The sequence below is a fragment of the Girardinichthys multiradiatus genome, chromosome 7, assembly GCF_021462225.1.
Source record: "Girardinichthys multiradiatus isolate DD_20200921_A chromosome 7, DD_fGirMul_XY1, whole genome shotgun sequence".
Classification (NCBI taxonomy): Eukaryota; Metazoa; Chordata; class Actinopteri; order Cyprinodontiformes; family Goodeidae; genus Girardinichthys; species Girardinichthys multiradiatus.
This window is the reverse complement of record NC_061800.1, coordinates 15,805,197-15,820,684: the sequence shown is the minus strand read 5'-3', so window position 1 is coordinate 15,820,684 and position 15,488 is coordinate 15,805,197. Positions and strand designations below refer to the sequence as shown.

At 40.1% G+C, this 15,488-nt stretch overlaps 1 protein-coding gene across 1 annotated transcript; it reads right to left on the bottom strand.

The window, feature by feature from the left end:
* Nucleotides 1–334: 334 nt before the first annotated feature.
* Nucleotides 335–14,948, bottom strand: ccnyl1 (cyclin Y-like 1). Its single transcript, XM_047370938.1, has 11 exons — nucleotides 14,633–14,948; nucleotides 13,964–14,216; nucleotides 11,912–11,986; nucleotides 10,730–10,773; nucleotides 9,731–9,831; nucleotides 9,328–9,363; nucleotides 9,175–9,226; nucleotides 4,149–4,268; nucleotides 3,498–3,664; nucleotides 1,824–1,986; nucleotides 335–1,542 (listed from the first exon to the last, which is right to left on the bottom strand). Exons 2-11 carry the CDS (start codon nucleotides 14,124–14,126, stop codon nucleotides 1,426–1,428), a joined length of 1,038 nt encoding a protein of 345 aa, XP_047226894.1. The 5' UTR covers nucleotides 14,127–14,216; nucleotides 14,633–14,948; the 3' UTR covers nucleotides 335–1,425.
* Between the last annotated feature and the right edge of the window lie 540 nt (nucleotides 14,949–15,488).

Genomic DNA, 15,488 nt, shown 5'->3' with positions numbered 1-15,488 from the left:
CTTGCAGGTCATGGCTGTGAAGACAGCCGACTCGGGTTGTTTAAAACAAGAGAAATGTGTAAGAGTGACTGGGGGGGGCGCCAATACATTAAAACAATACTGTTTTAGTGGTTTGGAAACCTTACATTTTTCAAAACCAGTCTAACTGATCCAATAAACTGTTCAGACAACTCATCAAATAACCAGTTTCGAGTGGTTGTTAAGAGCTCCATATTTGAAGTTCTGTCACCAAAGGATAATAAAAAGATATTACTTTACCACGTATAAATTAGCATTTCTGCACATATAAAGAATACATACACTGTAACCAATGAACAGATAAGCTAATGAATAATTGAATTTTTTTCCATTACTTTTTAATACAACAACAGTTATTAACTTAGGTTAGTTGTATATTAAAGTTAAGGTCAGTGTTAAGTGGCTCAAGAAATAAAAACCCCACAACTCGTCTAGCAGGATTTAAAATGTCAAAAGAAAAAGACTTTAGTCTAAAGACAGCCAGGAGAACTGTTGATCATGACCACTAAAATATATGAAGACATGGAAATATTTAAAAAGAATAAAAGGGTAATTTAGCACTTTTCCAGGTACTTTGTAATAAAGAATGCCTCTTTAACTATTCCAGTTAAAATGATAAAATGACCAATTTCAGAACAAATTCAGAAAATTGTTCCAAAAAGCTAATATTTCTCAGTGCTGTGAAGCTTTTCTGAGTACCAATGCCTGAAGATCAGCGATACAATAAATAATCAGTGAATATATTTGGATACAATTAACACATGAACTTTACCCTCTGTGTGAAGCCAAAGCGGTAAAATCTGTTTGTAAAAATTAAGTAAAAAACCCACATTTCCAATGTTAATTTCACACAATTATGAAAAATGTAGGCTGTAAAAAACTAAAGATAAAGAGATGTGGTTATTTGATAAATAAAAAGAACATTGAGGAACGGATCCGTCCTGTTGAAAAGATATTACAGGTTTTGTTCTACAGACATTCTGAAGTTTTCTTCTGAATAATTTCACCAGTTGAGCTTAAACAGTCGTCCAGATCCACATAATTCCTTCTGGAGATTATATTAATCAGCCCTAGCCTCAACTACCAAGAAGGAACAGGTTAAATGTTTTTAACTAATGCTGTTTTTTGTCACAATTAAAACTTCATTGTTTCTTTACTTTGAACAGTTTATGGGTAGAGAGAGTTAGGACATAACTAACAAATCTGCAAAACGAATCGCTGACAATCATTTGGGTGAGAAGCCATAATGTCAGCTTCATCAAAGATGCAATAATAAAGCTGTAACAAACTCCTATGAGCGGGTCATGCTCACGATGGGCAGAACCCCCGTTTGACTCTGTAGGTTTGTCTGGTGTCGGCTGTGGGTTCGCTGAGATGTGGAGATGTCACGGCCAGCAGCGGGGGGGTCTATGAGAGCACAGCGTTTGAATGTCGTATACCTATCAGGTTGTCTGCGCTGAGGGATCGTCTCATTGCTACTTTACTCAGGTCCTTGTACTTGTCTTCACACAGTCTTGAAATGGCCTGGACAAACAATCATAGAAAAAGAAATAAAGAAGGTCAATGGTGTCACTGAAGTTGAAACCTCAGGCAGAAAGATTGCCTCTGGAAAATCTCCAACTATAAAAAACTTAGTTGAAACACCAGCTCTCTCTTCTGTGTAGTTGTAAGTTATAATATCAGTCCACCCAAAAAGGGAACAGCTCAAGTAAATAATTAAGACATTAATAACAATGATGATTGCATGTAAACATCAGACTACAGATGTCAAAATGCCCTTTCTAAGTCTTTAGAGGTCAGCTCACCTCTAGTTTCTGAGCACGCTGGTTGTTGAGGGGCTCCAGCAAGAAGTTCTGATTGTTGTCGTCAGCCAGCTGCCGCAGGTCAAAGTAGTACTTGGCGTAAACACTGGCTGGCACGTTGATATTAAACTGGAGGAGTTCCAGGAACTGCCGCTCCATTTCATTCCTGGAGGGTAAGGAGACACCTGAGGGTTAATCATAGCGACTCAAACAATGACCTCAAAAAAATAAGGACGTGGGGGGGGGGCAAGGACATGCGGGACATTATTAGTTGGTGCTCAGAAATCCTGTTAGAAGCAGTCCTTATAAGTCCCACCAGTAGACACATCTCTTAATAGCAGATGGAAATGCTGGTTAGCATTACAAGTTTGTTAAACCAGCCAAACACCAATTTGTTGGAAAACACAAGAACTACTTTGGTTGAGTAGGTTAAGTTAGAGAGCCATATCTAGAGTTATGTTTCTCTAACTTAAGGTTCCACAAAGCTTTCAGGTAATCAAATATGTATTTCCACAAACTTTCCTGGAGTGTAACAGTTCGCCTTTGCCAGACGACAGCCTTCATGATCCCTCATCATCACAGTCATGAGTAAATCTAAGGGAGGTGGTCTCCAAGGAGACAACATCCAGGATGCTTTGTTGGTCAGCAAAGGTGATGAGAGTACATACGAGTGTGTGTGTGTGTGTGTGATGTCTGGTTTCCCGGGGCAACTAATGGAGCGGACGAGAGCCGGGGCCATTATGTAGAAGCAGTGAGAGCACTTGAGACCCTCCCTTCCATTTTTCTCTGTTTCCCTCTCTTCTATTCTTCCCATCCCTCGGCCCAGACTCGAACCAGCTCACAAAGACTCTTCAGTGGCAGCAATGAAAACAGAGCAGGGAGCGTGTAGGTCAGACGTATATGAGAGGACAGGGAGAGCGAGTCAGAAGAGGATGGGGGCACAGACGGCAAACACACACATGCAGGCAGAGCGCTTCTGTCCAAATCATTAAAAACAAGCCAGCACTCACAACCTCTTTCACACACAGTCATGAGAAAAGCAATTGCAGGAAATAAAGCTGTGGTCCTCCAAGTGCAGCCCCTGGCCTCTTCACTGGCTCACAGCCAGACAGCAGAGATGCCACAGCTTCCATTTATTCAAGCACTTTTTCTGGCTGATTTAAGTGCATCTTATTATATTGCTTTTATTAGAGGGACAAGCATGTTGTGCCAGGTAGTTGCATTGAGGACAAAATATAAATATAATCCAACGGATTATAAAAATTTATCCAACGGTCTATAATGTACTTTATACTTGTTTGTTAGACTCCTAAAGAGTTTATATAAAAAGCTCTATAGAAATGTTCATATTCAATCAAATTTCTAGTCTCCTTTTGCTCTTCTACAGCATGCTTTAGCCCATATTCATTTGTATCTTTTCAGAAACCTACTTTTATTTTAAACTAAAAGAAACCTGATACATACCAGGCTATTGTGTTATTTTCTTTTTCATCAAGTGTTTCAATCAAAGTCACATCTAATACTTGAAACAGAAGCAACAGATGTTAGATTTACTTTCATTTCAAGTTACTTAAACGTCTTCCAACAAGACCTCGTTAGGGAAAAGTCGCTTCTTTCCTTAAATTCACGTCTATCAAGGCTTCATAAGGATTGTATCTATGCATGCACACAACTCACATGTCCTCCACAGTGATGTCTTTAAGGATCTGGCAGTAGTCAACGTTCCACACAGCCTGGTCATCCCAGACTTTGGAGGCTAACAGGATGGCTCCCAGGACGATACGCTTCCAGTTGGCGGGACAAATGTCCAGCTCAGCATAAGTCAGCAAACGTTCTAGGTAGACCTGGAAGAATAGTAAAACCCATAACTCTTATTTGGCAGTTATTTAATCTCTCTATAGGTCATTTCTTTACACTGTATATTGTACTCAAAACAAAATCAGCAGTCAGATAAAATAAAAAATGATTAACTAAAATAACCACGAACATTTTTCTTGCCCTTAAATCAAAATGCCTCATGTGTCCATCCTTCACTGTGTTAACATTTTACTCTGGAAAGAGTTGTTTTTGTCTTGTTTGCAGGGCTTTGCTGCCCTCTGGTGACTAAATAAGGAAACATCAAAGTAAGCTACAGATGAAAACTAACGTTGTGCAAAACATGCTCCTGTGTACTTTTATTTGAATAAAATTCAATGTTGTTGAAGATTAAAAATGCAAATCTTTCTACATCACTTTATACTGTAAATGCAATGAGATATTAAACACATTAAGCTTTAGCATGATAACAATTAACACTACTGTCCATTGTCCAAAAAGCTACACACTTACAAGTGTGACGATGGCACATTCTGCAGTGAGCTGTGCAGCGCTGAAGAGTGTTCTGACGAAGCGATAGATCAGTTTGTGTTCTGGGTCCAGATATGCGTAGTCGTCTGGCACTGGCTCTTTCTGTGTGGGATGGAAAGATTCATACATGACTGAGGGAGGAAACAGGATATGAAGGTGGTTGTGGTCATCGCTAGAGATTGGTTTGTGATGTAAATGGCTAGAAGGTAACAGTATCTATATTTTTGTTTGAATCTTGAGCCATTTAAAACCACAAATACCACACTGCTTAGAAAGAAAGCAGTAGCATCAAGAAAAACCCAATTGTAAAAACAAACTTCACCAAGCTACTTAGTGTCTTTTATAATGGATCATTTTAACAAATGCATGTTTAAAGCAGCATTTTGTCATTTTCTACAATATTACATTTAAGCAGGACCTTCAAAATGAGCAGTTCTCAAACTTTTTAAGCCAAACCTCTTTTCAGAGGAGGGAGGTTTTCCATCTACCCACCTCAACCAGACTGTAAAAAAATAATGGATAAAGTTTTTGTTTAAGAAAAAATTATACAATAATCACCTGACATCTTTTCGAAATTATAAAGTTAATTTGTGCAAAAAAGAAAACAAATGTATAAAAGATACAATTTACAGTTTTTTGGCTGCATGGAGTCAATTTCTACACTGAAAAAGAACAAAGCTCAGTGCAGCTGTTTACCAGAAAACCCCAGTTCCTTCATTAGCCAGGTGTTGATGTTGCCTTATTTGGCTTCAGTGCTTTATTTTTCTCTGGAAAAGTTTTTCCAAGTCATTTTCCTCCTAATGGTAACAATTTTCCCCCCCAAAACTTGCCTACATGAGGTGCAATGTTTCAACTTTTCCTACATATATTCTCTCACCTGACAGACACAACAATCATACCAGCCTCCACAACAAGGTGTCCATTCTCACATGTTCTTCTTATTTTCCTCTATTCTATTTCGTATAGGCTTCACCGTTTAAGGGTATCAGCAGTGGTGTCTCTTAGTGCACAGCGTGAGCACTGGAAACTTCACGGCCACCTGTTGGATGGGCCCGGTTTGTATAAATTGCGCTCAGACCGGGTAATTGGATTCCATTTTTTCTTCAGCGACAAGCAAAAAGGGCAGATTCCTTCTCAAGAACACTGATTCCAGGTGGATGGTGCTGTCAAGGAACCATCCACCTGTGTCTGTCTTATCAGACAGGTTACATTCTGAGCTTTAACCTGATTGCATCTGCGAGGGCACCTCCCTCTGGAGAAGCAACAGTGGCTCGGGATCTTCTCTCCGCTACAAGGGAAATTCCCTGTTGCAGACCGCTACTTGCTGGAAGGTGCGCTAGACATCTTTGACGCTAGGCAGGAATCAGATGATTCCGCCTTTGAGACACAAACTGGTAGCACCTCTGCTCGCCTCCCAAAGACAGAGGAGCCATAGAAAGGTGCTTACAAACAAGGAATCCTGAGGTCAGCGAACTCTCCACTCCACACAAGGGGAGTATGTGTGAGTGAGTGGGAGAGCTTGTTAGCATGCTACTCGACATAATAGCTAAGGTAGCTAACACCAAAGATGTCCCACCGGCCCTGCACCACAATGCCCACCTTCCACAGATGACTGGCCGCCCTTCCCGGCAGTAACGGCGTATGGGTCGGGAGCGGCGGCTGAGCCCCTTCAACTGAAGGCACTAATCACCCCCTTCTGACCCATCTTGAGGGTGGGGTCCCTCACGGATTAAAGCTGGCCTCCTGTTCTTGGCCAGCACGTCATGCGACGACCTATGCCCTCCTCCCCCGGCAACCAGATTATGGCAAGAATCACTAATCACTCCCATCAGTGTGCCACTCAGTCTGCAGCGGCAACCAATAAAATCCTCTTTCTTACCTTCACCATCTCGAAGGCTAAAGATATAGATCTCCCGCCAGAAGATGCAGAAAATGTCTGCAATTTTGTTGACAGTTTTAAATTTATGTGTGGCATCAGCTGTGTGCTCCTCCCACATCATCACTTGGCAGATCCTGCTACAGCATCAAATGTGGCACCGTCTGTCCTCTTCCCTCTCTGAATACTTGAAGAAGGAGCTGTTGGAGGGTCCTATTAGTCTGGATGGACTGTGCAGCCCCCACTTCCAATCTGTGATGGAGAAGTTGCAAATGTCTCTTGACAAGCTTGAGCCCCTCCTACATCACCGGTCGCTGGTAGGACCGTTGACATCAGCTGAGATGATACAGCTTCCTGAGCTCCCCCACCCACCGTCTCTTCCACCCAACTGCTGGTGCCGCAGTTTGCTCTGAGCAGAGTCACAGAGGTCGGCAGCTGGCGTGCTCCAACCCACCAAAGGACATAAGAAAGATGCAAAAAATTACTTGCAGACAATTGTGAAATAGAACAAACCTTTCCTCTATGAGCAAGGTTTCTGAAAATGTCTACTACTCAGTCAAATCGTGCGATCTAGTGGTAATCTCCTCACACACATCCTTTGCACAGAATGAGAAGTGGACGGCTGTTTAACACTGTTTTACATCCCTAGTATCCTGTCAAGAGGTGCTCTTCTACACAGGGACTGAAGCCTTCATCCTAACCTGATCGCTCAGTTATAGAACAGATGCGGCAGAGCAGCAGTTGATCTGTTTGATACACAGGAAAAAAATGGCCAGTGCCAGCTATGGTTCTCACTGAGCCCATGGGAAGAGCCTTAGCTCACAGTCTGTGGCCATAGATACTCCTTTATACTTTTCCCCAGTCCTGCTGATCCCGTGGCTCCTGGATCAGGGTCGAGAGGAACAGCTGTCAGTGACTCTCATAGCCCCCTGAGTACACAGGTGATGCATTCCTCTAGGTAGGAGGGGCGGTCAGGAGCTACCCAGAGATAGGTCAGTGCCTCTGGACAGGGGCGCTTACCACAGCGTTATACACGTGGAAATGAAAAGCTTTTGAGAGCTGGTGTTCTTAGTACGATGTGGGTTCCATTCTATGTCCACTACTATGTTAATTCTGCAGCAGCTTATGAACAGAAATGTGGTTTTAGCACAATTAAAACATATGCTGCAGCTATGTATCCTGTCATTAGGGGCTTGGAGACAGAACAGTCTTTAACCACCCACTGATGATGTTTTATAAAAAGGTATACGTAGACAAAGACCGGTGTCATGCTCACCGTTTCCTCAGTGGGATTTAGCGCTCATCTTGCGCGCACAGGTTAAAGATCCATACCAATGATTGTGGTTCAGACAGATCCAGTGAGGCATTGACTACATCCTGCTTCGCCTTTTATTCACTAGCGATAGCCTTAAAGGGCGGAGCCAATCTGAAATAAAATGTTCGTTACGTACTGTAACTGCAGATTCTATGAGTATAGGTGTAGCCCTTAAAGCTCTGAGCCTCACTGGTTCCTAAATGGCTCAAAGGGCCACAGCTTGTGGCATAGCGGTAGAGTACATGACCGATATGAGACGGCCTCAGTCCTCGACGCAGCCGGGTTTGAGTTCCGACCACAGCGAGGTGCGCTGCATGTCTTCCATCTCTCTTCACCCTACTTCCCAACTACCTACTTTTAAATAAAAATAAAAAGACCACTAGCGCCGCCAAAAAAATCCCAAAAACTATTTGGTAGCCGATTCCCCAGACTGACCGCAATTTACACAGACAAAGGAGAGGCCCATTAAGCAGTTTTCAGTGCTCACGCTGTGCGTGAAGGGATAAACCACTAGCAATGACAAGGGTGATTTCAGCTTTAACAAAAACATTTAAATAAATATTGCATATGGATAACATTAATCTCCAAAGATTTGAGATAAAAGGACTATTCTAGTTAAATCCATCCCTAGTAAGTTCTTGCGGTCCGCAAATGAACAAAGCATTGTTCAGACATTTTATTCCTTTATTAAAAACCCGGGACTTTATACATAACAAATTCTGAAAGCACAAAAGTTGGACCTTTTAATTATTTTAACTTGTTTTATGTGGTGTACAGGGACTTGCTTATTAATAAAAATGACCTTTAAGGACTTCAAATAAGGCTCATGAACTGTGCAAGTTTAATAAGGAGTTACATGTGGATCACAATTTTCACTTCGAATACCTTTCACGACAAATAGAGCTTTAAATATTGGTGCTAGGAGCATCAGACTACCTCAAAAACGTGTTGGTTCAAGATTACCTGGCTCTTTTGCCATCCAAAAGGAAACGAGGGTGGAGCTCACACTTGTGACATCAAGCTGCAGTGGGTCTATTATACCATCAGATCCTTCTTGATTTAAGGCAGCGCCTTTTTCACATCAGGAAACACTTAATGACAAAATAAACTGGCTCCGTGCTGTTTGTCACCGTTTCGCTCTGTGCCGTTTACCTGGAAATGCTCACTTGTTTGTTGTTGATTGTGTAACATGGATACAAATCTGCTTTGCAACACCAAAGGACTATAGTTAGTTCCACTAGCGAAATATATAAATACCAGCAAAGATCCCTACTACTTCATTACAAGTTTAAATGAAAACCAGTTTTGAACTCATTGCTTTTAATCGTGTTTCAGATGCACCCTCGTAAACAGTAAACATAACACTGACTACAGCTTTAGTTTTTCAGTTAGGTAACATTTTTGTGCAAGGAACTGTGTGTATTAATATGCAGGATTGTTTCAGTGTTTACATCACTTTGAACTGCATCCTGGGATTTGCACAAGAGAAAGATTTCACTCCGACTGTTCCACATTAATATTAAACAGATACATTTAAAAGCGAAGCGACTGGGTGGGACTACAACAACACAAAGCAAAGTTTAAGATTGGGAAACCAGGACATTTCACCATGAATGTGTAATCCCACTCCTTAAATGTAAACGCAACAAAAACAAAGAGTGAGAAAACCCTGAAAACATTCAGATCAACTCTACTAAAATCCATTCAGGTACAGTATACTGCTGTTAATCATTGCTCTAAATCCAACCATTAAACTACAAAAATAATGCAGCAAAAACTTTTTCCAACAGGGAGTTAAATTCTATCAAGATACTTACTGATAAAGGGTGCAACTTCTCATCAAAGATGTCCAGTGACCTGTCAGAGTCCCTAAAAACCAAGCAGAACATCTGTTTAGATCACATAGACAACTCAGTTATAAAATAATATTATAATAATAATGTAAAAAGTTCTAAAAGCTTCAAACCTACCTGTTTTTGATGTGGTAGTATATTGCTAAAGTGACACTGCGGAAAAGAAATAACACGTTTGTTAATTTTACTTTAATTTGGTTGTTTACTATTTGTTTCAAACCAATGATTAATGAAAAGACCGATTACTGCCTGCGGGTTTAGGGCGACAAAGTATTTGACACATTTAGCGCTAAGGATTCAGGATACATAATCCTGATGAAACAGGATTAAACCATTACCCATAAAACAACGTCATAACATTGAAATGAGGCAAGATAACATCTGTTATCTGTTGAGTCAAGCATCTGTTAGCTATTACTTTAGGATTACCAAAGTGTGACGCAACATGATTTTCTCATGTGAAATAGGAGATTTTTCAGCAGCGAATCGATGAGTGTCTGTGTTTCTGTACGAGTCTCACCATTTAATTGTGCTTTTGAGGTTTGGCTGGCTCACGGTGCTATCGTCTATGAAGATGGTAGAACAGGAGCTGTACTTCTTTAACGGGGGACCAGGAGAAACCTGGAGACAGAAAATTCACACAATGAACATGCGCAGAATGTACAAGTGTGTTTTTCCAAAAGAAAACAGAGCTGGCTTTGTTAATAAAGCATGGAAGAAGGTAAAAGAAATATATTCAAATATTAAACTTTAAAATAATGTTATCTGGTTTAGGAACAATTTTATTCAACAACCCAGTTCCATTTCTCTTTACAAAAGAAACATTTTACATTCCACCACCTAGCGGCAGCAGTTTGCAGAAAACATATGCGTGTACCCAGAGAGAACATGCAAACTCCATGGAGACACGCCCCAACCAGGATTCAAACTCAGAACCTTCTTGTGGCAAGGCAAATGGCATGTTTGTGCCGCTGGTGATTTTTTTTTTTTTTTTGTGGTGAAACATATGTCACAAAGGGTTTGGATGACTACTTCTCAAATTAAAATTTGGCAAAAGTTACGATAAATCTGTGAGATTTGACCTATATTGAGTAAAACAAGGTTTTGAACATGAGCTGATTCTGCCACACCTGCTGACCTGGTACACCTCCGTTTTAAAAGGACGTCATGACATCACAAACTCAGTGTCATACGACTGCAGTGGGAGGCTGAGCATTATGTGTTAAAATTGATGAATTATTTCAAACTGTTAAATTTTTAGGTTACATGTGTGTCATAGTGGGCTCTTACTGGAGGCTGGATCCTTTTGTTACAACACAACACATCAACTTTATTTGACTTTTAGATCTAGAGAACAATTTGTTAGTCAAACATCATAAGGTTGAACAATCAAATGTTTACTGAATTATACAATTTATCCTAGAGAGAATTATAGTTGATCCAAACTATTCATAGATGAGATTATTTGGAAACTTTTAACCCCAATTCTTAAAAAAGAAGAAGCAAATCAAATACTTACATGACTCATATGGTTTATGTGGTTGCTTTTTCTCTTGTCGCGCACTGCAAGGAAAGAAGTGTTTAAAACAGGAAACAGAAGGCAGTACCAAACACAGGGTCTTACTTGCTACCACTATAAACGGCACCAGTTTTTTTTTTTATTAAAAACAGCTACATTATTAATTAATGCACATATTTTAAGGTTCCATGATGCAACAGAGCAGGAAGTGAACCCAACTCTGTCATAGTTATGAAATATTATTAGAAAAAAAGAAACTGTTAACCTTAAACTGTCTCAACTAGCTGCAAAACATAGTTTGACCTTTTTAAAGTGAGATTGTTTGAAGTTATCACCAATAATAGTTTCCCTGCCTGTAGCAGACAGATGAGTAGACATATCACAAAGATACAGTAAAAAAAAAAGTAACAAAATGCTCAAAGCAGTAACGACCAATATATTACCCACTAATATTAGCGTCGTGACCTTTTACTGCTCTGAGGAATTTTTTTTACTTGCTTCAAACTCACTCTTGATTTGACATCCGTTTACTACAGGTAAATAATCTACTGTTTCACATAACCTCATCTCAATAATTTCAAGCTTTCCCTTTTAGACCGATTTGGGCTGCCGAGAAGGAATGGGACAAAGAACAAAGTCATTTCTGAAGAGCAAATATAAATATTGGCTCCACTGATATTTTAAGGTTTTAAGTCCTACGTTTTTAAATCTGATTTATGCTTGTTGAATAAACGAGCAGGACATCAACTTCAAACAACCTTGGTAAATTGGCCCAATGCTTAAAGATTCCTGACAGATCTAATATTAGCAGGCCATGTTTGTAATTGAAGCAGTTTGGTTACAGCCCATCACCAATCCTTTCAGCTGGTCTGAGATCTGTCAATAAGCGATGAGAAGTTATTTGAAGTTATGGAGAAGTTAATTGGATTCACCTAAGGGTTATATAAGTAAACATTTAAATAAACACTGGGGAGATTGTAGCGAACCAGAGTTTGAGCACCATCAGGAACTCCAAGTAACCACAAAAAAAGGACCAGAGATAGCATCACAAACATAAAGGAATCATTGTTATGGCATGCAAAGCAATCAGCTTCAGATATATGCTGACTGTTCACATAGATGACATTTAATGTGACGTTTGGGTGTGTGTATATAATGGTGTGATATATTAGGACCACTGACCGTCTGTCTGGGACTTGCTGAGGAAGATGGTGCTTGCTCGGGCGTGGTCCGATGGATTAGATTCCAAGGCCAGCTCTGTGAAAACATTAAATGCTTAAAAGCCGGGCTGGGAGTGTCTGCTTGCTTCTCGCTTGTGGGCAGAGATGATCCCAAAGCAGAGAACTAAAACCATGAACAGACAGACAGATGACAGCACTCTGTGCAATTCTGCTAAACAACATTTCTTAGGCTCAGCTATCAGCAACAGCTGTAGCAGGTTGCTTGCATGAGTTGCAGCGGAAGCCCAAAAAAACAACAGCATAAAAATAAACATAAAAAACCCTTCCCTCTATTAGCATGACATGAAAGTCTTCTTTCTTCAAATCCCTGCAGAAGGCACATTACATAATGAACAAGGGATTAGAGGATGGGGGTATTTGTGAAGCGAGAACTGTGAGAAATGCATGAAGGACTGCTGGATGGATTCTGACCCTAGCCTGACCAACAGCCGGTGTCCCTAGACCGTCCACAGTGACACAAATGTCATAAATGCTGAGCATATCTGGAAATCAATGCAAAGAGGGAAGACAAGTGCTGACACCACAAAAGTGAGCTTTAACTAAAACTACAGAGACATACTTTAAATACCTTTACTGAGCAGGGGTCAGCAGAACAATGGGAAAACAAACCTTTGCTGGAACTTTAGAACATCAATTTGCAATTTCAACATCCCTAACAGCAAAAAAAAAATAGCATACTGAGAGCCTTTAATATATATTATAAGCAAGACTTCATGTTTTTATTAAAACATAAAATCATAAAAATACTTAACTTTATAAAGAAAAAATCAACCGTGATAGATCTACATAGTAATGTAAAATCGTAGAGGTAGATGAAAAATGATTTTAAGTGTAGCATGCACTCTGAGTCAATACATTGTAGAACCACCTTTTGCTACTGCTCCATGTCTGCTATTATATGTCTATATCAGCTTTACACATGTAGAGACTTAGGCTTTTGCCAATTCTTCTTTACAAACACATCTTTACACTGGGCCATTTCAACATATATGCATTGATATAATGCATGTATTGGCGGGGGGGCTCTGACTGAACACATTCTCCCACATGTTTGCTGTGTCCCATACTGGCCGGTGGCAATCAAGACTTTTTATAGCTTACTGTCCAGAAAGTGCTTCTTCTTGCCACTCTTACATGCAGGTCAGATTGATGAAGTGACGTCAACGGATTCTTCAGATTTCTGCAGCTCCTCCAGAGTTATCACAGGCAGCTTGGCTACTTCTCTGATTAATATTCTGCTGGCCACCCCTCTCGGTTTAGGTTAAAAGCTATTTCCTGGCAATTTGTGCAAAACTCTTTCCGTTTTTAGGTGATGAATTCAACAGTGCTCTATGTGGTGCTTAAAGCTGATGGGGATTTTGTTTTATAAATGAATCCTAATTTAAACGTCTCCACAACCCTATCCCTGAGCTGTCTGGTCTGCTCCTTGGTTGTTGTTGTAGTTGTTTTTTAATAATGCTGTATCAGTTTCCTTCCACTGCACAATCGTCATCACTTTGTGTTGGTTTATCACATAAACCTATAAAATAAGGTGAGGTTTTTTTTGTTTGTTTTAATGTTATAAAATGTGGAATACTTTTGCAAAACACTATAAAACACTTCTCAATAAAAGAGAGTTTCATTTCTTATCTGATGAACAATTTGTTTTAATGTGTAACTATAATTTGACGCCAGTAGGATCCATATGATGCAGTGGGTAGCTAAACACTACCAAGAATGTTTTCGTCCTTGCTGCAGATTGGCTAGCGGGCTGGCAACAAACACTTTGGGCAACTTGTCCAGTAATGTATTGATACTTTCACTATTACTGTGAAGCGTCTCGGTGTTTGTATATGAAGTTAATATTTTCGTACATTTAAGACACTTAAAGCATTTTAAAGTTTTTTTTTTTTTTTGCAAACAAATGGCTGAGAGGTTTACTTAGGTTAAAAAGCAGGGAAATAGAAATTACCACAAGACATCGGAAGTCTGAGTAATAATCTGGTCAACATACCATCAGGGACCTCCCTGTCGCTTATATGCTGCAGATAGGGCCCGGTGTTGTCGTCGCTCACTTCGGTGCTGGTATGAAACTCCTCCAGCCGCTCGGCGGGTTGCCTCGAAGGGAGTTTGGGACTCGACTCCGAAGAGACGCAGCATGACACCGTGTTCCCCATTCCAAACTCTGGGCGTAAGCTTCACACTTATCGCTGCCAAGTCCGAGTAGTGCATATATCTGTAGCTAGCTAAAGCCGACCTCGCCCTTCCTAATAAACATTAGGAGACGATTGTCAGGTCAGTACCAACACAGCGCTATCTTAGCGTGCTAAACTGCCGCTGCCCATCCACTCCCAAGCAAAGCATTCCTGTCCATTTGTGGGTAGCCAGTGTTAACAGTCGAGGAACAGTTCCCCAGCAAGGTTCTCCAGAGTAGAGAAAATCAGTAGCACGTTGTAGGAATACGTGACATAAACTCGCATTAAGAATAAACACTTGTTTTTTTGTTTTTTTTATCCAGGTAGCTTCAAGTTACTTCATTCATTCATCCAGTTCGTTGCTATGTAGCTAAACAGTTAGCTTATCTCGTTAACTTAAATCTAGTCCGCATTAATTGCAGATTTTGCTATGACGTCAACAGAACCAACTTTATAAAGCGAACCTGTTACACCTCAATACAACACACCTGATTAAATACATTTTAGGAAACTTTCCGAACAATACTCCAGACGTCTCCTTACGCTGGGGTCCGTCTATCGCCAAATCTAGAACGAGGCTTTTTGAGGCCTCCAGCAGAAATAGGAAGTCAAAACAAAGAAAATAACAGCTATAAAAAGTAAATTATTAATAAAACTCGGATGGCATGTTTTTTTTCCAAATCCAACATTAGAAACCAAGAGTCTGGAGTAGGCCGGGACTCTGACATCAAAACATCCACCCTGGCAGATTTGAACCGCTCCTGTCGTCGCCATCTGTTGCTGGACCTCACAATGATACTACTTGGCACCGGGATGTTGTAGCCACGCCTATTTCAGAATTCTCTTCACTCCTATTGGCTATGAAAAAATCAAAACTGCGACTTTTGAGAACTACTCATTGGTCAAATGAGCTGTCACTGAAAGGGGATTTAAATCACCGAATTGCATTTACAACACTACTATTTTTGTAACATTACTGATCTACATCCTTTCTCAACAGTGAAAACTGAATCACATCTGTGACTGAAATCAAATCAAAGCCTTTACCTTCAATCAGTCAGTCATGATATTTATTTAGAAATAAATACGTTTATAAATAAATAAATATGTATCTAAAAAAAGGATTTTTTCAATCTTCTTTCTGGGCCGGCCAAAAAACAAAATAACAGTACTAAAAGTATGCTTATGAAAAATAAATTCTGCTTGTGTAACAGTATTTAAAATAACAAATAATTATTAGTTAGAATCAATTATCCACTATCCGCTTTCTTTACTGCATAGTTTTTGATGCAGAGGGGTGTTTGCTCATGTTTTGACCTCCAAAAGTTGATGATTATCTTCATT